This window comes from Castor canadensis, chromosome 13, assembly GCF_047511655.1.
Source record: "Castor canadensis chromosome 13, mCasCan1.hap1v2, whole genome shotgun sequence".
NCBI lineage: Eukaryota > Metazoa > Chordata > Mammalia > Rodentia > Castoridae > Castor > Castor canadensis.
Window position 1 is genome coordinate 55,068,774 of NC_133398.1, and position 26,389 is coordinate 55,095,162.

General features: G+C 38.0%; 1 protein-coding gene across 16 annotated transcripts in view; it reads left to right on the top strand.

The window, feature by feature from the left end:
* Bnc2 (basonuclin zinc finger protein 2) overlaps positions 1-26,389 on the top strand; it is a 420,512-nt gene that overhangs the window by 104,890 nt on the left and 289,233 nt on the right. For 13 of the 16 annotated variants that reach the window (XM_074051774.1, XM_074051768.1, XM_074051763.1 and 10 more), the window contains 2 exons: positions 13,348-13,473; positions 21,895-22,095. In XM_074051774.1, coding sequence (XP_073907875.1) covers positions 22,000-22,095 — 96 coding nt within the window. In that variant the 5' untranslated portion in view covers positions 13,348-13,473; positions 21,895-21,999. Of the gene's footprint in view, positions 1-13,347; positions 13,474-21,894; positions 22,096-26,389 lie in introns of those variants that run through there. The other 3 variants (XM_074051780.1, XM_074051784.1, XM_074051781.1) reach the window with 3 other exon arrangements.

Consider the following 26,389-nt stretch of genomic DNA (forward strand, 5'->3'; position numbering starts at 1 on the left):
TGAATCAGCTTCCTTTCTGGTAAATTCGACGCAGGTTGGAAGAGAGCAGTTTTCACTGAGGCACTTTATAGACAGGGTTTCAGAAATAGAAAAATGGGTGGTATTGAGGGCATCTTTTCATTTTATGAAGACTGGTGACTGTGAACTGAGGTGTAAATACAAACAAGAGCAGGCAATGATGACCTGGGCAGAGATTTTACCAACTGGCAGTGTGAAATATTCGGTAGACTAACAGTTTTAATGGGTTTATCTTAGACAGTTCTTCTGTTTGAAAGTGCCAGTTAATAATTTACCCTTCCCGAGAGGCAGAAGCAGCAATCACAGGCTGTGAGCAGGCACTCTGGGGCCTGTCGCTTTGCTGGAGTTCATCTTGCTGGCTGGAGCCATGAGCCCTGTTGGTGGCGACATGAGTACCAAGTGTCTGCTCTTTGACAAATGGAGGCCTGGGAGAGCTAAATAAGGCCAGGATGTTTTGAGTGATTCACTTCAAGTGGTATCTAAAGTAATGGATTACTGTAGCTACCCATCTGCTCCACATCAAAAAAGAATGTAACTATATATTTGAAAAAGTTTATTTTGAAGTAGGGTAGAGTTCTATATGGATAACAGGGTGGTGGTAGGGAAAAAGATTATTCTGAAGGAATATTTATGAAGCTTCAGAGAAAGGACAAAGTAGGCTTGCTGATGGATACCTGGGATATGTTTTTATCGTCTAGCAAAATATTGGATGCAGCTGTATGTATAAGACTAACCCATTGTGAGTGTGATTGTTCACGTCAAAAACCTAAGTATGTTACGTCTTGTCATGTACTTCGTTTTGATGCAATAGTGAACACAACTCTGCTGTAGATTTAAGTACTATTTATGTGAATTTTATTTCCCTGTTTAGTCACTGAATCATGTTGTAGTGTTGGCGTGGTAAGTTTTGTAATTTGTTTTCCTGTGTGAAGAGCACTTTCTTCTACTGAATGTTCAATTCTGAGTACTTTTTTTTAGTTAGGCATTATGTCGTTACAAAGATTTACAGTTATTTAATAATGATTTATTAGAGTAATTTATTCTGCCAGCTGTGGCACATTTTCAGTGGAATTTGTAAATCAAATTTATACAGAAATTTACCAGGACATGCATTTCAGGATTTAATAAAATATACTCTGAAATCTTTTTGAAGTGGGTAGTTTTATGCTAACACATTTGGGATTAAGCTTTACCTTAACAACCGTTGTTAATGTTCAAACTTGGACATGTCTTTCCTACAACCACTGCAAAGAGAAGTCTATGAGGTTTGATAAAATAAAATGCAGAGTTTCTGGTTATTCACTTTGTTTCCAGACTATTAGTGTCATGTTCTATTTGACCTGGGATGTCCACATGATATTAGGGACATGGAAGCATCCTGACATTAGACTCTGTGCAGTTCCATAAGTTTTAATCAGCACTAAAGTGTACATCCGGGACAGAAACTGAGAGTAGACCTAGTAGGTTGTGATCATGTTTTGAAGCCTTAAGTGTCAGATTTTTCTCCCCTATTCCAGAGCTTGCTGGCTGCAAACCATGTGGAATGCATTTTGCTTTGGCTGGCTTGCCAGCTCACACTCCTGCAATTTCTTTGTTATACACAAAGATGGCAAGTTATTGTATTTTCTTTTTCTTTTTAAAAAAGATTGTTGAGATTTTGTTTACTTGATGTGTGTTTTGTCTTTTAAGAGGAGTAGAATCTAAAAAAGAAAAGTGACAGGTTTCTCTGTAATTTGTGTTTCTTTTTAATCTGGCAATTTGAGAGGCTGTCTTTGAAATATGTGATTACCAAGTCATTTATAAAAATGACTTGTTTCGTAAGGCTTCATATGAATTTTAGTTCTAAGGTTAAACTACCTAATTCAGCTGACTATTTTGTGTACAACAGCGTGAAACATCTCTTTTGTCTTTCTTACTGGTTCCCAAACACAATGACTTCATTGATCAGTTGTTTTATATGGGAAAGATAGCCCAAGTGTTCTTTGAAGCTGAAGTTTCTGGTGCTACTTAATTGTATTTAACACAGTAGATTTTGGACTACAGAAGATAGAAGTTGAAACATTTGAAAATACTGCAGTCTCTAATTTTTCGTAGTAGTTTGTGCTCTTTTATCATGTCTGTCATTAGAAAAACAATGTAGCAAAACAAAAAGTGTCAAAACAGATTACCATCTGAAAAGTAAGATTTGCCCTTTTAGCCCTTTCTTTGGCCACAAAATATGTCAAGGTGAATAGCTTTCATCTTAATTTTCTATTTCAACAATTGCATCTTAAAAAATGTAATTTATAAAGATATTCTTAGAAACATCACATTCTAGTTGAGCTTGTCTTCAAATGGGAATTCAAGTCACATGTTAAAAACTGGACTTCTAAATTGTCTTATTAAAATTAACATAATTTAAAGGCAAAATCATTAATAATGTGTGCATAATCTTAGGAATACATCTGATTGAGTTATATTTCTAGAAAAATGTTTATAACTTATATGATTTATGACTTCTCAGTGTTGAATATTTATTAATTTTTATTTTGAGGAAAATCTGCAGTGAGAGAGAGATTTCTTGAATGGGAACAGAGACTGAGTTTCTTCTGGGTGGGGGTGGGGCTGCTAGGCATCAAACCCAGGACCTCATGCATGTGAGGTAAGCACTGGAGATGGACTTTTCTTGAAGGATTTCATTTCTGTGTTCTTTGATGTGGCACCTTGTTTTTCTTGAAAGCATTTAGCACTTGTGTGTTGAAGACATCACAGAGAAAGGTTGGACTCTTCATTTTGCGTTTTCTTTTTCCTCTAGAACTCAGGTGCTCACAGTGTACTTGGTATCTTTACTGAGCTTAAAAGCAATCGGAGAATTTTAGAAACATTCTCATACTTCTGGGCTAAGTTTGGACCTTAGCATTTCTTTAATTTTTTCTTTTGGGCTTACCTGTAAAAATGTGTTAAATGTCAGAAAGTTGGCATTTAAAAGACATAATTCAGGGATAACAAAGATATTTCATCTTGTGGGTGAATTTTTATTGACTAGTGATGAATGCTTTGAGAGGCTGAGGTGAGCTAGAAGAAAAAAGAGCTCTGTGCTCAATTAGCAATGCCTTCCAGGGTTATTGAGGGAAGTCAGTGGAAGCATGCCTTGAGTTTATCTCCCTAGTATGGAACCTTCTGAGTTACTGTAATTATTCACTTATGTATCCTATGTTCATTCACTCAACCAAATTTCTTAAATACTCTTGAATACAAGGCAGTATGCCAAACAGGGTAAGAACACAGAGGTAAAACATACATGAATTTGCCTTTAAGCCTTGATGAGAAGGAGACTTAATTCACTAACAGAACTCTGAAATAGAGCAGGCAACAGTTATGGGAAGAATGTGTTCCGGCTCATTTCTGAGATACTGAGTTTGGGGTCTAAGTTGAAAGGAATATTTAGCATCAGAAATCTGGCAGATTGTAAGCACTTGTTTGAGAGAGCACTTTTATTTGCTGATCGAGTAAGTCATGCAGTCTGGAGAGATGTCTATTTCTATCTGACAAAGATGTTCCCCTTGTCAAGTGTATAGACGATGTGTAACATCTCTATAGGTAAAAGTAGTAGGTGTTGTAAGGGAGATGACATGATCGGTCTAGAGGTGAGTGTTGAAGCCTTATGCCATTGGATGAGATGCTAATCAAGAGTGTGTGGTAGCTTAACGCAGAGAAACTAAAGCAGATACCTTAAAGCAACTGAGGCCAATAGGAAAAGGGGAACAGGTACTAGAGAAAAGGTTAGATCAAAAAGAATTAATCTAGAAGGTAACACCCACGCACAGGAAATCAATGTGAGTCAATGCCCTGTATAGCTATTCTTATCTCAACCAGCAAAAACTCTTGTTCCTTCCTATTATTGCTTATACTCTCTCTACAACAAAATTAGAAATAAGGGCAAAATAGTTTCTGCTGGGTATTGAGGGGTGGGGGGAGAGGAAGAGGGTGGAGTGGGTGGGGGCAGGGGGGAGAAATGAACCAAGCCTTGTATGCACATATGAATAATAAAAGAAAAATGAAAAAAATAAAAAATAAAAACAATTTTAAAAGAGTGTGTGGTAGGAAGTCAGGTAAAGCATAATTTCAGTGTTCAGCTGTTTACTAATTTTAGAAAATATATATTTAACCACATATACATCTGTTGATACTTATCTCCTAAACTAAAGTTTATTTGGTGAGTTGTAGTGGCATACACCTGTAATCCTAGTGCTTAGAAGGCTGGGTTTGTGGCCAGTCTGGGATAGCAAGACCCTGTCAAAAAACAAACAAACAAGAAATAACTAAACTTTAAGAAATAACTAAAGTTTATTTAGGTGTCCAGTCCCTCTAGGACTGAGGGAGTGGCTCAAGTGATAGAGTGATTCCCTAGCAAAGTACCAGGGCCTAGAGTTCAAAATCTCATTGCCTCCCCATCCCCCAAATGAAACAACTCTTAAGTTAATTTGTTTCTCTCAGTTACTTAGTTTAGGTCCTCAGGTTCTGTGATGGACTGTTCATTTATTTGTTAGTGTCTGTTACTTGTGGTATAGACAGATGCAAACCTGACAAACTTCCTTGCCCATTTTCTTAGGGAATATTTGAATACAAAACAGACCCCCTAACCAAACACTTCTGTCAAATACTTGTGTCTTTTTTCTGATATATATTGTACACTGTTCCCACACAATTTCCGTTATTTTACTTTCCTACTCAGAAACTTAAATGTCCAAATTTCAAGGCCTCCACAGTTCACCTGTACTCTTTCTAATATTTCTTTTGTTCATTAATATCCTTCACCTACCTGAGTAATAGCGCTTCCTTACACTTACTTTATTCATGCTTCCTTATCCATTTGGAATGCTGTTTCTGTTGCCTTTTGAAATTCTCATTAGCCCAAGAAACTGCTCATCTCCCTTTATGGACAAATTGCTTATGGTCCTGGAAGTACTGTAGCTAGTCACACATGTATTGACTTGTGCCACTTCTTAGTAAGAGAGAGCAGTTATTTAGCTCATGCACTTATACTGTTAAGTCTGGGAAAGCTAGAGTACCTGTCTTAAATATCGTCTTGGGTTCATATGAGCACAGTGGAAAACTAAGCATATGGCAGTGCTTGGAGCCTTCTAGAAGAGGAAAGAAAGTTTCCAGACTTAGACACCAAACCTCTAAATTGGTCATCCTTAGGACTTGAAGGCTGAAAGTCTGGCCATCATTATACTATATACTATTTTTTTTTGTTCTTGTTAATTGTAAAAAGTAAAAAAAGTGTGGAAGATTCTATAAAGAAAACAAATTTCTGTAAATAACCTAAATATAGACATATCTATTACCTCCCCCTAGTTCTCTCTTCTCCCCTGTCCCAACTTTCTAGTTCTCTCTCTCTCTTTTTTTTTTTTTTTTTTTTAATGGTACTAGGGCTTGAACTGAGGGCTTATACCTTGAGCCATTCCACCAGCCCTTTTTGTGTTAGGGTTTTTTCAAGATAGTTTGTGTCAGGTATTTTTGAGATAGGGTATCACTATTTGCTTGGGCTGGTTTGGAACCACAATCCTTCTGATCTCTGCCTCCTGAGTAGCTAGGATTACAGACGTGAGCCACTGGTGCCTGGCTTCTAGTTCTCTTTTAAACAAAAATGGTCATATACTATGTTACTCTTATACACCTTGCCTTTAACTCATGATTTACTTAGAGATATTTCTTATCAGTACCTACAGGTTTTTCACATTCTTCTCAATGACTATTTAATATTCCTTAGGGAAGGGCTCGTGGTAAAATAACACAGTAAATCCTAAAAGTGGGAAGAAGGCAAATATTAGCTATATAATAAATAATTGCAATTAACTTCAAAAGAATAAAATGGTAGATTGTTGAATTAAAAAAAAACAAACAAACCTACTTATTCCCTTATTTTCTTTCCCTCTACCCTTCTGGGCAAATAAATCTCTCAAGCCCTTAGAAGCCCTAAAGAAAACACTTTGTGTTAATTAATGGTCAGAATAAAAAAAAATCAAGAAAGACATAGGGTAATACCTTTAAAGAAATTTCTTGACTCAAATTATAGAAACCTAGAGAGGCAGTGCAGAATGTTGGGATGAGCACATATTTTGAAATCAGATCAACTTGGTTTTAAATTCTCACTTTGACACATATTAATGTAAGATGTTGGCCAAGTGACTCAACTTTCCTAGCTTCAATTTCCTTATTGGTAAGATGACTATAATAATACCTATCTCCTAGGACTTGTGAAGAACAAATGAAAAAATATTTTATGGTTTGCACAGTGCCTGGCACACAACAGGTGCTCAATAAATACAAGGTAACACCCACCAGACTCTGCCTATCCAGAATGATTAATTTTCTAAGAGTTCTGGATGCTGTGATCTTACTAGAATTGCATTTAATATACTACTTGTCACAATGCCTTGTACATAGTAAGTCCAAACTTACACATAGATTTATTTTGTTCTGTAACTTGTGTTTGACTTAGTTTTGAGATCTTAGAAAGGAGTACGTGGCTATGTACTTGATCATATGTACCATGTGAAGATGTCAACTTAGCCAAATGTCAAAATCTCAACTAGTGATTGTGCTTGTAAAAGTTTAACAACTGGTTCATGGGGTTATACAGAGGGAACTCAGATATGTAGCATTTGCTGATTGCTGTGTGTTGAGCACTCCCCACCTGGCCCATTTCAGTTACCAGTGTGGAGGATACTTGCATGGAAACTCCTTGAAAATTTAAGTCAGTTCTCACAAGTCAATAAGAGCAACTCTGGCATATTACGGGGTTCTTAATCCTTGGGACCATTACTTTGAACTCCAGTGTAAAAGTAGTTTGGGAGACAGAAGCCCTTGGAAAATGATCCATGCTCCCCCAGCAGCTCATTTGTGACTTCGCCTGTGTTTCCTTGATTGTATAGTAAAAGCAATCAGATTAGGTCAATTTCCCAAAATTGTTTGGTACATTCTTACAGCTCTGCATAGATGTCTCAGCTACAAAGGTCAAGAAACCCATGCTTTATACTTCTTGCCCTGTGTATTCAATATTCACTTCTTTTTTTAAGAAAAGGATCTCCATGGTTAAAAACAAATACATTTGAGAGCTACTGTTCCTGAAGCTTAGCAATCACAAAGCTTGTGTTTATAATTGTAGCAGAGGACAGGCATAATAGAAAATATTTTTGGTACTTGGTATTTTATTTAAATATCATTTTCATTTGTGTGTAAATGAATTTTCTAGTAGATATGCTAGATTAATGCTGAGTGACTTACTGACCAGGCATCACAAACTCAGTTGGCTATTGTGTCCAAGTAAATAATGGAATGAGGAAAACATGTGGATATAAACCACTGGGGAGTGGTGGAGACTGTGCCCATCTGGGAGTGGATGGTAGAGAGTAGTTGCCATCCTATTCCAGTATACTACTGTTAACGAGGAAAGTGGGTGTCTACAGCCATGTCTTCAGTCCCCTGATACTTTACCTTTTCCTGTCCCTGCCATACTCCCCAACCTAGCAGCTGGCAATCCATATTTTAATTTAAAATTTCTTAAATTTTACCTGTTGGCCATTAATTAAACACACATGCACACTTATCCACTCTCATTTAAGGAGCCAAGCAAAACATATCTGAGGCCAAACATGGCCTGTGGGCTTCTGATTTGAAACCTGTTTTTATATATGTACATATGCAACAACACGTACTTATTGAGTGCTCATACTTAGGTACTGGATTAAACCTTTGGTGCTAATCAAAATATTCACTCTTCACAACAGTTCTGTGAATAGTACTATTAATTTCACTTTCTAGAACAAAGAATTTTGGCTAAGTAACTTTCCAAGATTGCATAAATAATAAAAGGTTCTATAGATAGTTAAACCCTAGTAATCTCACTACAGATTTAATTGACTCTCTGGCTATATCTCTTTTACATGTGCTGTAAGCACATATACAAAACACCAGTAACTGAATATAAGGGGTGGGAAGAGACTGCTGTGTAAGATCAGCTTGTTAGTGTATAGTGACACAGTTTGCTCATACATGTGCTTGATGTGATACAGTGTTGCAGTGTTCTATACTTTTGTACTTTGTAGACTTTTCTGATAAAGCTGAGTGAAACGAGTATTAAAATTTCATGGGGAATTTATATTTCTCTTTGTGCCACAAACTAGCCCTCCTGAATTTTGGGGCCAGTATCATCTGTGTGTGTCCAGGGGCAAAAATTCTTTCTTCTTGTTGCCATATTTAAACCCCACCCATGGAAATGCTCCAAGTCCTGAGTGATGATCACTTCCTCTGGGCAAGGGTATAAAGAATAAAAGTAAATCTAGCAGGAGGAGTAAATCCCAAAAGACAGAGATAAGTACTTGAGGTCAGAGACTGAGTCTTTTATAGTTTGTCTACATACCAAACTCATTAATATGAATAATCATCTTAGCAGTAGTGGTTGTAGTAGCAAAAATAATACAAAGGAACTAGTCTTGTCCCATGTTTTTACGGTAATGTTCGTGATTCCTAGGATTCAGGGATGTCTTTTTTGAGAAAGAGATGTGAAATCAGGTCCTTCCTATGTTTGTTTATTTCCATTTCTTCTTCTTACCTATATAGCATACTTTTCAACCTTAAAAACTCCAATCTGTAGGGGTAAAACTATAGATAATAGGAAGAAAAGTGAAAAATCTATATATTTAAGTTTTTTCCCTGGGGTGTGTGGTGGTTTAGAATATCCTTTGACACCATCAACCTCTTTATGGTTTTATTCAGTTGATGTGGAAGGGGAGGAGAAGAAAAGAGCCAGTCCCTCTGCTGTACTCTTCTCAACAGTCCATACCCATCACGTGAATGAAAAGAACCCAAAGCCTTCACTTTCAGAACTGTATCTCAGCCCCTGGCTCCTGAAGAAAACCAGTGTGGTTCCAATGTGGGATGGGAAGAGTGGTTTGCATTGGCACCAGCCTTGCGGGTGCTTTGGGGCTGGAGCTCACACAGCTGTGGGTTACAGACGCTTGCTCTCCAGTATTAATGTGGCCAGCATGTGAAACCATGGCACCCACAATACTACACAAAGGTCCATGCCTCTGATAGTTTGAGAAATAACTCCCAGCTGAAGAAATTCTTTCTTGAAGGACTGGAATACATTCTAGAACAGAAGGTCCTCTTTCAGAGGGGTGGAACCAGGAGTGAGATGCCTGGTGATGTTGAACTGGGCACCAGAGGCTGTATGATAGGGTGTCTGCAGGCTTAGGAGCTTTAACCAAAAATAGAAAAAAAAAGTTCCTCTAAGCCTTACATTCATAAATCCCAAATTCCATGCTGTGCATGTAGCAGAGAACTTGTACACTCAAGTCATTGTGTAGTTTCTTTGGGAATGTCAAGTGCAAACCATTAGTGGTAGTTGTCTTCTGGCCTGAGACAGGGTGTGTTAGAAATGTTCCGACCACTTTTTATTTCCCTGAACTGTCTCCAAGGATGGTGGACTCAGAGGTCTCTATACCCAAGAGAAAGGAAATTAGCATGGGGTTGGGTGGTGCTTTCTTTGTAAGTTCACTAAGCAGGACATTTTGCAGGACATGGAATTTTTGTCCCTTCTTACTTACGAGGTGTGTGCCTCGTTCTAACGTATACCTGAGAGAGGGTATTTTCCACCCCTCTTCCAGTTAGTGAGATAGTTTTCTCATTCAGGTACAATTTCCAGCGAAATAGTAGCTTATAAGTATCCAGAAGTTAGTTTATTGACTCTTATAGCACTTCTGAGTACCTAATAAATAATTTATTAGTCTGATGGATATGCGGCTACCTAACTATGGGGCATGAAATATGCACTGTTTTTCTAATACACTGTAGGGAGACCTGTTTATAAAGTATTTAGTATTGGTTTTATAATGCACTGTTGACAACAGGAGACCACGAAGCTCAAAGATCAATCTCATTTTGGCCCACAGTATTAATGCTCCTTTATAAAGCTGTGTGACAGGTCACTTAGACAGTGGTCCTCACAGAAAGAACTCTGTTAAGAAGGGAGGCTGTAGTGGATGCAAGTGCAGTAGATGAATGACATTCTTCTTGTCCTGGAGGTGACTTTTGGGCATCTGCTGATGTTGCCCAGGTGATGGAGCCCATCATTTCCCTGTTCTCCAGAGGGATTCTGGACTAAAAGTGCTGAGTTCTCCTAATACAGCCCTCGATAATTGGGCAGAGACTTGGTGTGACTTTAGACCATACTTGCAGATAGCAGTCAGCAGTAAGGAGAGGAGCTTGCATATCCTCAGCTTTGTCTCAAGTTTGTTAACAAAGTGACATTCTTCCACGTATTCCACTCCTTCACTGAAATCACATGTGACATTGTGTAAAGTATTTCAATTTCTGCTTGCTTTGGGGAATTTCCTTACCAAGGAATAAATTCACGGACATTTAAACAACTACATAGTAAACACTTAGAATTGGGACTAAATAAGGATCAAATGATTTTATCCCAAATCAATCATCAGTGTTTTAATTTTCTTTTTAGGAACACCTTGTTATGGGGACGCAGTGTATTTGCAATGGTTTGCAAAGTGCCATTGCCTATGAGGGAGTCTGTGCATTAAGAATTCCTTGCTAGTTATAAGTATTCCAATTACCAAAGTGGGAACTCTGAACTGCATGATCTTGAACCCTGTCTACTTGCTTGTTACTTCTCATGCATTTTCAAGAACCAAGGCTGAATCCTTCCTGCTGTTTACATTTCTTTTAGTTTTTCATTTATTTTTCCCTGTTCAGTCCTTTTCTTCTATTTGTCCTTGATTTCATCCTGTCATGGCCCCTTGGCAAGTAACCTTATCTTTTACTTTTCTGGATAATCATTCCACAGCTATCATTTATTGAGCAGTTACTATATGATAAGCATTCTGTTAGGTCTTAGATTACGAAGGATAGGTAGACTTAGTCTCTTTTAGTGGAAGAGATGGGGAGTTAATTTGGCTTTCTTACCTGAGCACTGTTAATATATGTATTTTTTTTAATGATAGAATTTTTTCTAATCTCTTTTCTTTGGTTTCTGAGGGAAAAAAAAATCTTTTCTCCCTTCAGGGGCACTTTTCATTTGTGTTCTTGATCACATTCTCTCCTAGGACCCTTTTATATCATTTTCCCTCTGGCTTACAACTTCAATATCCTTTTTTTCTGCTGGTTTCATCCCCTTTACTTACAATAGTCTTTTTTTTCCTGTAGTGAGAAACTGTCAACTCTCTAATGCAACTTCTTCTAGGTCCTGCTAACTTTTCAGATCACCTTTCTCTTAATTTACTTGCTTTCTTTGCAAAACTTCTTCAGAGAATATTTTACCTTTTCTGCCTCTTTGACTTAACAAACTGTTTACTTAACTTCTTTAGAATATGGATTTTATAAAGCTGTCAGTCTATTAAGATAACTCTTTATCACATAAAGTATAAGATATTTCAACCACATACATATATAGGAAATGGTATATTGAATACCCATTTACCCAAACTTAAGAGCTAATCATATACAAACGCATCTGAAGTATACTAGGTTACTACTCAAGTTATATTGTTTCAGCTGCCACTAAGCTCCCTGTATCATTCTTCCCCTCTTATTCCTCAGGCACTATTCTGAAAGTGGTACTTACAATCCCTATTCATTTTGCTTTGTGCTTACTGTATGTACTTTTACTTAACCACTACAGTTGGTTTTGTTACACCTTAAATGTAGTATGGTTTATTAGAACAAACATCCGACCTCCTATAAACTCTGTCTTCTCTTGTCATTCAGAACATTGGCCAATTGGTCTTCTCACTCAATACCTATAGGTGTCCCCTAAGACATTTACTTTGTTATGTCCTCTCACCTCTTATGTCTGTGTAGATGAATTCAAATCTGATAACTCCAGTATTGATCTGTTCTTTGAACATTTATAATTACCTAGTCATCTGTATGGTCTCCTGTTACCCCAAAATGAGTGTGTATTTATTCCCTCAAACTTGTCCATCCCCATTTCTTTCACTAGTGCTACTACTTCCTTTTATCTGTTACCCACATATCATCAGTCATTCTTATCCCCTTAATTTTATCCTCACAGAGTTGTTTCTATCTTGCTTCACCCCCAGCCCTATTTAACAGTAGTCCTTTTACCAGTTTATTATAACAGCTTCCTAATTGATCTCTTCCTGCCTTTGTTTTTACACTTGAGTCTGTTTGTCATGCTGTGGGCAGATAAACCTGCTCAGAGGGAGGACAGTAATGATCATACCACGCTCCTGTGGAGAATCATCCAGCACTTTTGATTGTTGGCGAATAAAAGGATAAACAGCAATTCTTCATAATTGTTCTGTTGACCATGCATCCTTACATCCATTATTTCTCTGCACACATCCTACCCTATGTTCTTCTCTTCTCTAGGAATCACTTCTTTAGGAATATGACCAGTTCTTCAGTGCCCAGAACAAAGGCTGCCTCTGCTTAGAAGCTTTCTTTTACCATACTGGCTGTAATGAATCTTTTTCTAAGTTAGAGAATTCTGTGACTTCTCTTGCCACATTTTGTTCTTATTTTTTAAGCTGATTAATTAGAGATGAAGTTTCACTTTGTAACCCGTGCTGTCCTCAAACTCATTATCCTCTTTCCTCACCCTCTGGAGTGCTGGGATTACAGTATGCATCACCATGGCTGGCATATATTCTTTTTTATATTAAGGTTACTTTTTTTGTGCATAGCTACTCTTCTGTATTAGATTGTAAACTTACTGTGAGCAGGGACTGTGTTTTAACTTTTGTTTCCCATAGCTTCTTTTACTAGGCACATAAGGCTGAGATAAGCATTCCCTAGTAGTGGCTAAAAATGTTTAAGATGACTCTCTTTATAATAATTGGAGAAAGTTGAGTGAGTAAGTTGAGCTAGGAGCTGGTGGGGGTGGCAGGGAGGGTAGCTCAGTTTAAAGTGTGTGCTTGACATGTGTGAGGTCCTGGGTTCAAACATCCTTAGCACCCCTCCCCCCATTGAATGGTCTAGGGGTATAGCTCAGGGAGACTGCTTGTCTACTGTGCACAGGCCTTGGGTTCAACCCCTAGCACTGGAAAAAGAAAAAGAAATTGAGCTAGTTAGGGCAAAAGTATATATCTGTTACCAATCAGTGAATTATTTAGTTATTTCCATTTTGCTACTTCTTTTCTCTCCAGAGTTTATTTAGCAACTGTTAACTCTTTAAAAGTGTTGGGGTGGTCAGAGGAGTATGTTAGATCTGCAGTTTTAAAATATCTGTTTTGATGTATTCAGTGCTTCTAAGTAATATTGTTTGCAGAATATATATAATTTCCTTTCCCGTTCTCTCAACAGGCACGCTTTGTGCCCACCCCACCTCCAAATCGCCTTAATTACAAATCAGAGGGCAGGCTTAGTGAACAAGACTGGCAAGCACATTTCAAGGTCCCATGTTGTGCGGTTGATCCATCTCAACTTGAGGTATGTTGTCCTTTTTTCCATTTGAGTCATTTGGATATGCTTCTGTTTTCACTGCCTACTTGAGGCCTCTCTCACCTCATTATTTTCTCTTCCACCCTTTTACTGTCTTTCATTCATCCTCATGCTTTGAAAGTCAGCTGTTTACTTGCTCCTAACATGCCTTGCCTCTGAAGAAATTGTTGTAAGATGTAGATTTTGTTGGTTGTAACTTGATTTTGATGGTGATAAACTGTCTGCCTTCTGTTGTCTATTCCTTTCTCCTCTCCTCCCTTACTTTTCTTTTCCTTTATTTTTTCTTCCTTTTTTCCCATATAATTCTAGAACTTGTTTCTTTTATCACTACTTTTAGTGGTAGTACCACTGGTACTGGTAGTAAAACTTTTAGAACTGAAGTGTAACATGTATATGAAGAAGGACACAAATGTACATACAGAGTAATGAACTCTTATAAAGTAAGCACACCCAGAGCCACCAGCATAATGGCGGTAAGCAACATTGCCTGTGCTTCAGAAGCTTCCCTTTTGCTTTTTCCCTGCCACTGTTCTCAACCAAAGGTAATCACTACTCAGACTCCTTAAGCCATTTTTAACTCGCTGTTAAAGGGTTTCTGTCATTTTCTGGATTTCTTAGTTTTGAAAACAATCTTCAAGTTCATTCAAATTTGCTTTGCTTTAACATTTTTTCATTTAAACAAATAAATATACATATATATAAATAAATGTAATAGTCTTGATTTTTATGAACACCTAAAACTTTATACTGGCATTTCACCTTTTAGGGGAGAGGTTTTTTTTTTTTGTCTTTTCTTTTTTGGTGCTGGGATCGAACCCAGGGCCTCACGCATGCTAGGCAAGCACTGTACCACCGAGCTACATCCCAGCCCTGGCATTTCACCTTTTAAATTTACATTTTGGATTTGAGAATTACATAAAAGGGAATATTTTCTATAGTGTTGCTTTTTTCTTTTCTGTGATAACTCTAAAGGCAGTGCTGTATTTATAAATATTTTTGTGCATTATTAAGCCCTACCCTGTAACACAATTTTCTTGAGTGTCTGTGAATCTCAATCTTCCTTTCTGACAGTAATTTAAATAATTATGATGATATTTTTACTGGGGCTGCCAGCTTCTCAGTCCACAGTCTTTAGAAGCAAGTAAATAAAAAAATTAATATTATCATTACTATCCTGCAACTTCATGTCATATGAAAAAGAGTTTCCCCAGTGCATCGCCTGGCCTCAGCCTTGTGGCTTTTTTTTTTTTTTTTTTCAAATTCATTTAAGGAAAGACATGACTGATTCTTTTCTTCTAGAAGATTTTCTCAAGAAACATTGACTATAGATGATGGTTGAAAGATGCCACTGTCAAAGTCATTTTTTTGTTTTTATACCAAAGCAGGGTAGTTAAAATGTCTGATCTTTTATAAGCATGAGATTCGTGCTGACCTCAGATGCTTTTGTATCTGTGAATCTTCATTGCAAGGAATTCATCATTTTCCTAACATTTTGTAAACTACCTTATCTACCACACCCTACCATAATCTTACTTTTTATGGTATATCAAAGGATTATGGCATTTGGATATTTCCTTGAAGTGTTTCAATGAAGCTGAGCCCCTGACTAGCCTTTCAGGAGATACCGCATCACACCGATTGTTTTAATTAGTACTGAGACAAGTGTCAACTGGAGCAGTTTTTCCCTTTTGCTATATAGGAGAGTGAAGCTTTTAGGTAATATTTATTTATGGAGTATGTTCATGCAACTGTTTAAGGTGATTTAAACTTGTGTCCTGTTCAAGCGTTATGTAAGGGGTTTGTATTCCTCTCTTAGTCCCATAATGAGGTTTTCGATATATAAGCTTTTCCCTTAGTGTTGACCACTATTATTTTTTTAGAATAACGGTTATTATTTTTGTCATGTGCACTGACAGGGTGATCCTGTGAGTAAACACCAGAGCATTTAGGTTCTATATAAATTTGGCAGAAGACTAGAAACTGAAGGCTTGTGTGCGTGTCTTATTTACAATTTGGACCATGCAATCTTTAGGCTCTTCTGGCTGAAGCTTCTATATGTTGAAATGCCCAAGCCAGGCTGCCAGAGACATCTGGCACAGGCATAGTTGTAAATATGAAGTAATGTGCAGTTCCAACACTGACTCTCATAGAGGAGAGAGGGGCTTGTGATTGAGACTGGATATCAGAGATGACAGCACGTGCCTCAGGTGAATCCATAAAGGTTCTGAAGTGCATTTTGAATTAGTCATTCCAAGAACTGTTAATCCAAATCCATGTCTTAAGTTTTTAGGAGAATAAGCAATAGAATAGTTGTCTCCAAAGAGGAAGACCTACAGTAGGATATAGGTGTGTTGTTCATTCACACAGACACTAGATTAGCAGCAGTTCTCATGCATGTATCACCTTTTAAATTGCAATTAAAGTCTGCTACTTTCAGGTTTGGCTAGATCATGTAATAAATTGAAACATGAAGGAGAATTGTTAAATAAGCAAATAAAGTTTTCCAGGTTCCTTAAAATTTGAATAGTGGGATCCAACTTGTACTCCAGAAGTTTTTACAAACATCAAATGTTACTGCTTGGGAGTACTTAGTTATTAAAAGATGGGTGTTTGATCCCTGACATAGATAGTCATGGAAAGACATAGGAGCCAGTTGGTGAACAAGGATTTAGGTGTAAATGTCAGGGGAATCTTAATTGTGAAGATCAGTACAGATGACAGTTAATATCAGAACTATATCTTAAGAACTACTTTTTAATCTTCCTTCCTTAGGTTTCCCCACAACATGCAGGAATAGTATAGTGACGTGTGTGTGTGTGTGTGTGTGTGTGTGTGTGTGTGTGTGTGTTTTAAGAGAGATGAATGTTTTACTGTCTTTCAAATTATATCTGTGAGTCAAGGAAAAACAAGCATCTTAGATTATGATGTAATTAATCTGAACACCTGAATTTGAAATTACTGCTAATTTTACTTTTTCCATATACTTTTAAAAACATTTCCCCTTAACTTTCCATAGAAAATGAAACTTTATACAATAAAGTAGGGATGGCAGTTTTCACAAGGGAAAATGGCTGCTGTCAACTTATCTCCTCAGGAATATGGAAATTTAGGTGGGTTATCTGTTCAGAGGAGGCTTCCTTTATTAATTCTCCCTCTTTTTTTTTTTTCACTTAAGACATCTGTTAACATTTCACACAGTCCAACAGATGTTGCAGAGCAAGTCCCATACTTTGTTCTGAAGAAAAAATGACATTTCCTCAATTGCTTGCCCCACCTCTGTGTCTTGAGTCCAGCCTGATGCTCCTGCATAATTTGCATATATTAAGTTATATATCTTAATGTATTATGAGTTTGAGCTTTAATTATTTGGTAAAGTTTGACCTGAGTAGAAAATAGTTTGTGTGTTGCTCTAGAGTTAACAGAAGGGAAACATTGTTTCAATTTCCCTTGAGAATGGCAACCTGATTCCACACATAAGATTGGATATCCAGTTAACATTTTTTTTCTATAAAATAAGTGAATTACAAAAGTTTGAGTTGTTTCGCCATAAGGAAGTGCTGATTGTCATGCGATGTGGAGCGTCATTTTTATTATTTTGGCAAGAACAGGGACAGTTCTGTCTTGACAAGCCATTAGATGAATACCAGCGTGTGTCACATGAAAAACCACTGATCTTTAACCCAGCTCTGTACTTAACCAAGCCTTGAAAATGAATAGTGAATAAAAGAAGAGCAAAGGCCAGTTTACTGTCATTACAGATTACAGAATCTGTTAACAGCTGCAGAACGGAACCTGGGGAATTGCAGGTATTGTCTGTAAACCAGCAGAAGTCCTAGAGATACTTTTAAAATTGTGTACACAAACTATACTTTTGCTTCATATTTGCTCAGAATTTACATTGTTGGAAACATAGCTAGAAAAATCTAAAAACCCTTGAGTGCTTTCTCAATGCAGGACATGTATGCCTTTATCACAAAACCATATGTATTTACAAAGCAGCGTCTCAATGAACTGTTTCTGCTCCCAGTTACAGAACTAACTTTTTGAAAGCCATGAGTTTTTAGAGAGAAAAGGTATGCAGTTATTTCCTTCTTTGACTTAAAACATACATACACACACACACACACACACACACACATACACACACACACACATAATGTATATATACAAAGCGAAATTCTTTCACTTATTTCTTCAGGTATTGTGGCTGATTTTTGCACTAGCATGTGATTTGACTTAATTTAATTTTCTTTTTTAGAAAATACAAGGAATGGCAGAAAACCCACCTCTATACCTAAATACTGAAAAGATCAGTAACATTTTAAGCAGTCAGTTGTGGGAATTATTACTTACAGAGCTAACAAGAAAGAACACACTTTCTTACTCTGCTGGTGGAATTACATTGTGCCTCCCTATAGTCTTGTTATCCCACACTAACTGAAATGCAAATTCTCTGTAACTAATTGGATCTCATTGAGGGTACATGCACAGTGTGTAGTTATATGCAAAAAGGTTTTAAAAAGTAAAATTTTCCTGTAATTACAACTTTTAATTACTATCCAAAACATTAGCATATAGTGCAGGCTTAGAATGGATATATTTGACTCTAACAATTACTTAAAAACATGACTTATGAAATGCTTGATAATGTGCCATTTCAAAAGTTGAAGGAAAAATGTTTAATTGCAGCAATCTATAAATAGGATTTTATTAAAGTCCTATGGAAAAAAGGGGTTTTGCTTGTTTTTAAGTTTAGGATTTAGTATCTTAGGGCCAGTATACTGTAGTGAAGGCATGTTAGTAGTACATTCCTTTTTTGGAACATTTTAAATGTTAAAACATCATAAGCCACTTCCAAAAGCTGTTGCCTTCCCTGCTCCCCCCTATTAGTCTACCTACTGTAAAATGACTTAAGATTTTTTGTGTATTTTTGCAATGTATTGTGATGAGGGGGAGGTATGTCTTTAAAAACTTGGGTGCCATCAGAGCTAGTTGGTTTACTTCTTAATTTACATGTCCATCTTTCACTGTGAATAAATGTGAGAGAGCCAAAGCATGGCCTTTCATGATTCTTTATCCTGAAATGCCTGGGTGGAATCAGAGAATTCCATCAGACTTTCACTCATTGTGAAAGTCATGTTCATCTCTATCATCTTAGTTTTAAATAACTTTGATACAAAAATTTCCAGAGATTTATCCATAATCCCTATAGAGACAGTGGAAAAACTCAAAAGGCAAGTTTTAGTGCCTCATAGGTATTTGTTTCTAGACCTGTGTGCTTAAAACAACACAAATCTCTCACTTGCTAGATAGAAAATTACCCTAAGATCAAGGATCCTACACTTTACATTCTGTGTGTGAGTGAGTGGCAAGTTCAGATCATGTATTTTGGGAATTTCTAGGGGGGTCAAATTTGTATTTTCCAAACATTATTAAAATGAGTGCTAGGAGCTGAACAAAGCACAATATACACGTTTTTGAGTTTTTTTTTTTTAATTATTTGTGGTTAAGTGTGTGGATTGTTGTCTTACCTTGTCTTCTTTGTAAAGTACTGGTAGGAGCTAGTTAAGACTTTGACCAAATCCATTTAGCAGGTGCAGTATCAGCTGTTAGTTATGAACAGTTTTGTTCAGCCTCATAAGGATAATGCTGGGTTTTTTTAAGGTGCAACAGTGGCCCTAAAATCTAGGTAATAGTTATGTTGCAGACCTGTTCAGCTAGACCTTGCTATCTGAGAGAGCTCAGTTTGCCTAGTCTGGGTAGCATTTTGTCAGAAGACTGCTGGCTGGGCAGACCAGATTTGGATGTATTAGCTAGTCAGCCTAATAACCCTGTACAGACTGTATTGATTTTCTAGGAGAGAGTTTATGAACTAAATAAACTTGGGGTTGGTGTCTTAATAAACTGCTTCTCTCAGTCTGTCACATTTAGTTACGGAGCTGTGCAGTTTAGGGGGAAAAAAGGCTAATTCTGTTACAGATTGTTCACAGCAGGGTCTCCAAATTAGCCCTTTGTTTTGTAATGCCACCTTGCTTGGGCTCGCTTTGAGCACATTTCTCAGTTTTGCCCTAATGAGTTGCAACACTGATAATGTGGCTGATGATCTTTCATTGATTTCACTATCACTTGCTTGTCTGGTAATTGATCCGTTGCTGAGCCTCTAGTTAATTATATCGGCTTTGACATGGCCCGGTCCATGGGGAATTTCAAGTCTTGCAGAATAACAGTTTTAATAAAAGAGTCTATTACTGCAGGTGCTTGCTGCTGCATGCCAGTTGATTTTTGTGTTGTTAGTGTGTGTGTGTGTGTGGGGGGGGGAGGGCTGAGATACCTGGGAAAGAAGAGGACTGTAGGACTGAAAGATGGGGTGGGGGCAGAAAAAGCTGAAGAGGGAGTGAAGGAGAGAGGGTAGGAAGGAGGGGGAGAGACCTAGAGAGAGGGAAAGCAGCGAAAGGAGAGAGAGAGCACGCAGGCAAAGCGATACAACAGAGCTTGAGTGGAGCTAGGAGGAAGCTTGCTATTGACAGTGTCCTTAAGCCTCCCACAAATAACAGCCATTAGTGGGAAGGTCAGGAGCTGAGCAGGCAGCTTGACTGAGGCACTGAGTGCCACTTCAGAAATCAAGAGGCTAGCAAATTTTAGAGGGAGTTTAAGTGGGTAATAGCTAGCAGTAAAGGTACAGTCACCATTGACAATTGACTCATAGGGGCTTTTCCTGCCCTCCCCCCTGAAGAATATTTTTATTGACCACAGGTGGACTTAATATATTTTAAGACAACAATTCTTTGGGTTCTTGTTTGTTTCTCACAGATATTGAATTTGCTTCTTTTGAGACTTTTTTGTGCTTAATGGTGGTGAACTGGAGGGAAGTTTAACAGAAAAGCTTTCAGGAGATGTCGGTTCTAGAGGGGAAGGCACATTTGTGTCAACATAGTGTACGTTTTCTCATCTTTTCTCATTGTCCACTAATGACACAGAGCTGCCATTGAAGCTCTTTTCTGTTTCTTTTGTTGTTTCCGAGAGTAAGGTTTATTGTTATTCTTTAGTTAAGAAGGAGCAAGGAGAGTGGTACATTTGTCCTCGATATTTGTAGGTGGTTGAAGATTAATGTTCCTTACATTTTAAGTTTAGGAAGGATGGCTTTTTCCTGCTGACTACTTTTATGAGATGGCATGAATTTAGCTTTCCATTTTGAAGTTACAATGTTTATGTACAGTGCATTTTGTTCAGTTCAGCTTTTCCATAAATAAGGTAGATAAATACCATCTAATAAATAGATGTTTTGTTTTAGAACTGGTTTAATTAAGAATACGACCTGCTATCAAGGTTGTATTTCATCAGGCAGGAAGGGAAATGTCGTAGAATTTTCTATAGAAATCTTGAATAAAAAATGAAGTTCTTATATGCATTACTTTTTGCCTAAAATGGGACAGGCATTTTTTTCTTCATCTTTTTCTTTATGATTTGAACAATGCTTCATCCAAGAACTTTAACAAAGGATTTTGTTCTACTTTTGAGCCTTAAGAAAAGGTACTTTTTTTTTCCCTTTGCCTTTCAGTTTCTCATTACTTAACCTCCAGTTCAGTAATTAATGGCCTGAGGTACTAGATAGTGAGGCATATATATTTATTTTGCAAGTGTTTATTGTGTATCTTCCGTGTTAAACTGCTAGGTTTACTTATTTACTTTTTAGAGTGTAAGGTCAAGTCTATGTATATTATTTTCTCTGAGTTTATATGTGGTTATAAATAACCCAGCACATACAATATAACTTTTAACAGCTAACATTTAGACAACTGAGCCAACTTTACATTTCTTCCAGCTGAATACTTTTCTTTCTAATGTGATTTTTTTTTTTGAAAAAAAAATTAAGTATCACAGTTTTACAACTGTGCAAAGGCTGGTGTCAGATATACATGTTCTATCAGAAAGCATTGCTGGGAAAAATTTCCAGGGAAGGGCCCTAGCTTCCCCTGGCCCTGTGGCTGGATGGTGGTGATCGTGGGACTGCTTGGAGTGTGCATAAGTGTGTATCTGTCTGCATCTGGAGAGGGGTTAGTGCAGGGTGTCATTTGGTGCCTGACAGTGGAACAGTGCAGTTGACTCTTAGCTCTGCTATCCAATGACATGCAGTGGCTGAGGGCTTGAAGCTGATGGTTGGGTCTCCAGTGCTGCTTGCACACCTGACAGGCAGCTGTTAAACAGAGCAAAGGCAAGCTTGGGGAGTCACAATCTATGCATAAATGATAGGAATATCTGTGCAGAAGGTGCGAAGGAAGCTCTGACCCCCCTCCTCCCCCAAATCTCTCCCTTCCCAAATGAAATGCACAGTTCAGCCAGCTTCTTAACTACACTACACTCCTGCTACTGGCTGCCAAGAGGCTCAAAAAATCCACCTTCACTTTTCAGTCAGAAGAGGCAGAAGTGGATGTGAGAGAAAGAGAGACACAGAGAGACAGAGAGCCAAAGAGGGCGAGAGACTTGACTTTAAGAGACTCCTGTACTGACAACTCCATGCAGTTCGGAACCAGAACAACCACGGCAGAACCAGGGTTCATGGGGACATGGCAAAACGCTGATACTAACCTCTTGTTCAGAATGTCCCAACAGGTAAGTTACTTTCATTATTTTTTTTTTTTAAAGAAACCTAGAATTGTTACGTGCACATTTGTTTCTGGTGTTTCTCTTTCAAGTATTTAAAAAAATGTGATCACTTCATATTTAGGCTGTTTTGTCATAATTGTATTATTGGAATGTGCAGGGTTACTTCATGGTTTTCCCCAAGGGCTCCTTAGAAGAAAAAGGGGGAAAAGATACTGAAGTAAAAGACAGCAAAGGCATTTGTTGCAAAGTTTCACAGTGTACAGCCTGGGTCATGTGAGCCTTAATTTTGTTTCTTTGTTTCTGTTAAAAAAGAAAAAGTCACTACCCAGAAAATGCATCTTTTTATCTTTTCGAAGCACTTGGTCAAAGTGTGTGTGATGTCTCGGGGTAGGTTTCGCAGCCAAACAGTCCTAAAATCTGGGGGGCCCCCTCACAGCAGCCTGATTGATTTCTGGTGGCTGGAGGCAGCATGATGGTGACCGAGGAGGCCGTGCGGGCTTCGCAGCCGGCGCTAGGGTCAGCGCTGAGGGTCGAAGGAGATGGCGCGCGTGGCGGGCGGGCTGCGCCGCGGTCCCCGCTCTGCGCCCGGTCGGCCGGGTGACGCCTCTGTGCTCGGCCTCATGCCCGGTGCCCGCCGGGGCTCCGCTCGCCCAGTCACTCGCCTGTCTGCCTGTCTGTCCGTCCGCTGCGGCCAGGCCGCCGCGCACTCACACTCGGGCGGCTGGGCGGAGAGAACGCGGGCGCAGCCGTTTCCTCGCAGAGCCGCTCCTCCGTCCTGCGCTGGAGGCCATCCGCTCCACTGGCAAGCTGCTCTGCCTGCCTGCCGGAGAGCAGAGGAGAGGACAGGCGAGCAGTGCAGAGCCGCCGTGCGAGCGGGCCGGCGGGAGCTGGTCATTAATCACCCGCAGGCCGGCGGCCGCCCGCCGTACCATGCGCTCGGTGATACGCGCCCCGTGCCCCGAGCGTCCGCCCGGCTCCGCTTGCCTCTTGCACAATTGCTGGCTCTGCGGCTCGGCAGGGGAGCGAGGGTGAGAGGAAGCCAGCGAAGGGGAGACAACCCAGAAACTTTCATCTTGGATCGTGCTCAAGTGAGGGAGGGAAGTTCCCTGCTGCCTCCCTCCCAGACATGTCCATCCTGCTTTTCAGAAGCCTGCACCAGACCCACACAAAGCAAGAGTTAGTTTGTCATCCACGCAGCGCCAAAGTAGTACCGACACTTGCATTGGGGTTTTAAGTAGAGGGCAATTGTTAAGAAACTGATATTGTTCCCCTCGTTTAAAAAATACTGCAGCGGCTTTCTAAACAAAATTGCTTTTGTATGTAAGAGGTCACAAATGAAATACTTTCAGTTAATTTTTTTAAATGGTTGGATATGCAGAAAAGAAAATGATTTGCCAGGCTATAAACTGCCACAAGTTTAGAAATATATTTGCCAAACATAGTGCATACAGCCAGCGTCTGGCAAACACTTTGATCACACAGTTCTAGATAGGGTAAGTGTATTTGAATAAGGTGTATGTAGATATCCTGTAGAGGGACCCTGATTACTGCTGATACAGAAAGCTGGGATTTAAATGCAATCAACAGAAACCCAATAAGCAACTCTTTATGTGCACTTTCCATTCTTGCAAGTGAAAAGTTCATTTTCTTACAAAGATGCTTCTTGTCATTGCACAGTGCTTTGAGAGAGTGTTTTTCTGCGGCACATCCCTGCTTGGGTGGCTCTCTTGTGGTTGTAACACAGAATGTGTTTTTACTAACCTTAGAACCAAATAATGTGTGCCACACTTTTGAAATTAGGTATCATCACCTTAAGGTTTTCCTTGAGGCTATGTGCATGTGTGCACGTGTGCGTGTACGTGTGCGTGTGTGTGTGTATGTTTTGGAAGGGAAGATTGGTTTAGGTCTCCCTCTAGCTAGAAAAGAGTTAATAAAACCAGATAGAGATAATGATCAATTGATAGATGGCTATTGACCCACATAGATGGTGTTAGATTGCTTCTTTGGCATAGCCCATTGCCAAGTAGCTTTGAATCTAAGGAGACTTGAAGTCATGGAAAACATTTTAGTTAAAAAATAAAAGTGAATTATATAAATGATGGGTCAGAATGAAGAAAACAATTTTACAATGAGAAACTTACACAACTGAGCTATTATGATGTCTTTGATGCCGTTGGTTGACTTTGTGAGAATACAAAGATATATTTTGTGCATACCTGTATGAATGTGTGTAATAGTAAGCATCAGTGACTGAAGATCATACAAATTATGTAGAAGATATTTATACTTAATGGTGCTGTGTAAAAAACTATGTAATATTAATTATACTATTTACTAAGCAGAATAGTTCAATAAAGGGAGAAAATCATAATTTTAAAAAGTACTATGATCAAACTATATTTTTAATGTGTTGTCTTTATTTTGGGCTTTTGATGTAGTTAGTGACTCCCCCGCTTTTCCTTTCATGGTTACTAAATATTTACCTTTTGTGCATTTTTGGAAAGCATGTAAAGGAGGGTATGAGTTTACATATGTATATGTTTTTGCTTTTTCTTCAAGAGGACATTTTAGTTTGCATAAATACTGCATAAACTTAAATCCAAATTATGTATAAATCTAAAAGTCTGTGTTCTATAAATGTTTAATAATATGTTTTCCTTACTTATAGTTCATCAACAATGCTAATTCAGTGTGTGTGTGTATGTGTGTGTAAGAGAGCTTTCTTGAAATGATCTCTTTTAAAGTCAGTTATTTTGAAGTAGTTTCAATACCCACATTAAGCCAGCTTTTGTTAAAGGTAAAGTTTGACCAGTTTAATGAAGTATATAGAATGTTGTGTATTTCATTTCTAAGGCAGAAAGAGGTTTTTCTCAGTGGTTATTTTAATTTCAAAGAAAAAAATTATTTATTCATAAAATGAATAAAATTTGTTGGACACATTTCTTTTCAAAGTTATCATTAATAGTATAATTTCTCTAAACATTAGAAAAGACTGACTAATAAGGGTTACCTCCCAATGTTTAAGAACTGAGCTATGGTTAATTCACCACCAGTATATAACTGCAGAAAAACTTCTGGTGGGGAAATGTCTCATGAATACTGAAATTTGATAATCCAGGTTTGTGTCTTCTGTATGAAACTAGGCAGTAGGGAGATAAAAACCCTTATCTTTTGTTTTACATGAACAGAGTTGGATTTCCCTAAATTGTAAGTCTTTCATTCGGTCTAATACTAACAAAAAGACCTCAGAATTCAAAGCCAATTTAGAGTTGGTGGGATTAAGTATATTCCCCTAAAGTTTGAGATCAACTATTTGACTTCATTTTCTTGCCTGTCTACATTTCCCTCCTCCACATTTTAGCATGATTTTCTCAAAAAGAATAATTTCTTGGTATATAGAAGAATATTTGAGAACCTCCAAGGGCGTAACTGTTGACTTTTGTAAAGGGAGATCTCGGGTCAGTTTGATCAGTGACAGATTGAAAATAACCACAAACCTTTCCCTCCTCTTCTCTGATCATCTCCTGCAGCCCAGAACCTTGCTTTTCCCAGTATAGGCTCATTAAGTATTGTTAGAAGCAAAAAATAAGGTCTTATCTTTGAAAGTTTTTTTTAAATAGCAGACTTTAAAAAGTGTTTTCTCTATTTTTGTATGCATTTTGGATATTTGAGAGAATAGCAAATAAAGTTCTTGTAGCTACCTCAAGGGAAAAAATAATCTGATCTATTTTTACATCTTTTCAGAAATGAAGCCATACAGGTAAACGATGATTGTCCATATTTTACACATTCCTAGAGGCATTTACCTTTATTATTGGTGAGGTATAGTTAATGTGCTTCAAATAAAATGTAGATCCCTTAATAAGGTCTCTTTTCAGACTAGAGTGAAATACTAAGTTAGAATTATAAATGACTCTGTGCATCATTATGTAGTAATTTAGGATTCACCCAATGATGTAACAAAATTAACAACATAATTTCATTGTGAAACTGTGTCTTATTAAAGAACAACTGTCTGACATTCTCTTACAGTTGCTTTATTTAACTTCATGCAAATATTATTAGTAGTGACATTTTTCTATTGTGCATTAGATTCTCTCATTAGCATGATGTGTTAGTTATCACCAGAGAAATCATTTTCTAGATAGGTGAGGGGCAAACCAAGAAAGCTAAAAATTAAATCAGCAATTTACATTAATACCAGAGCGCCTGCTCACCAGAGATATGACAGAGTAAAGCAAACTTTCTTACTTGTGTAAAATCTAGCACTTTTCAGACAAATGATAACTAAAACATAAGA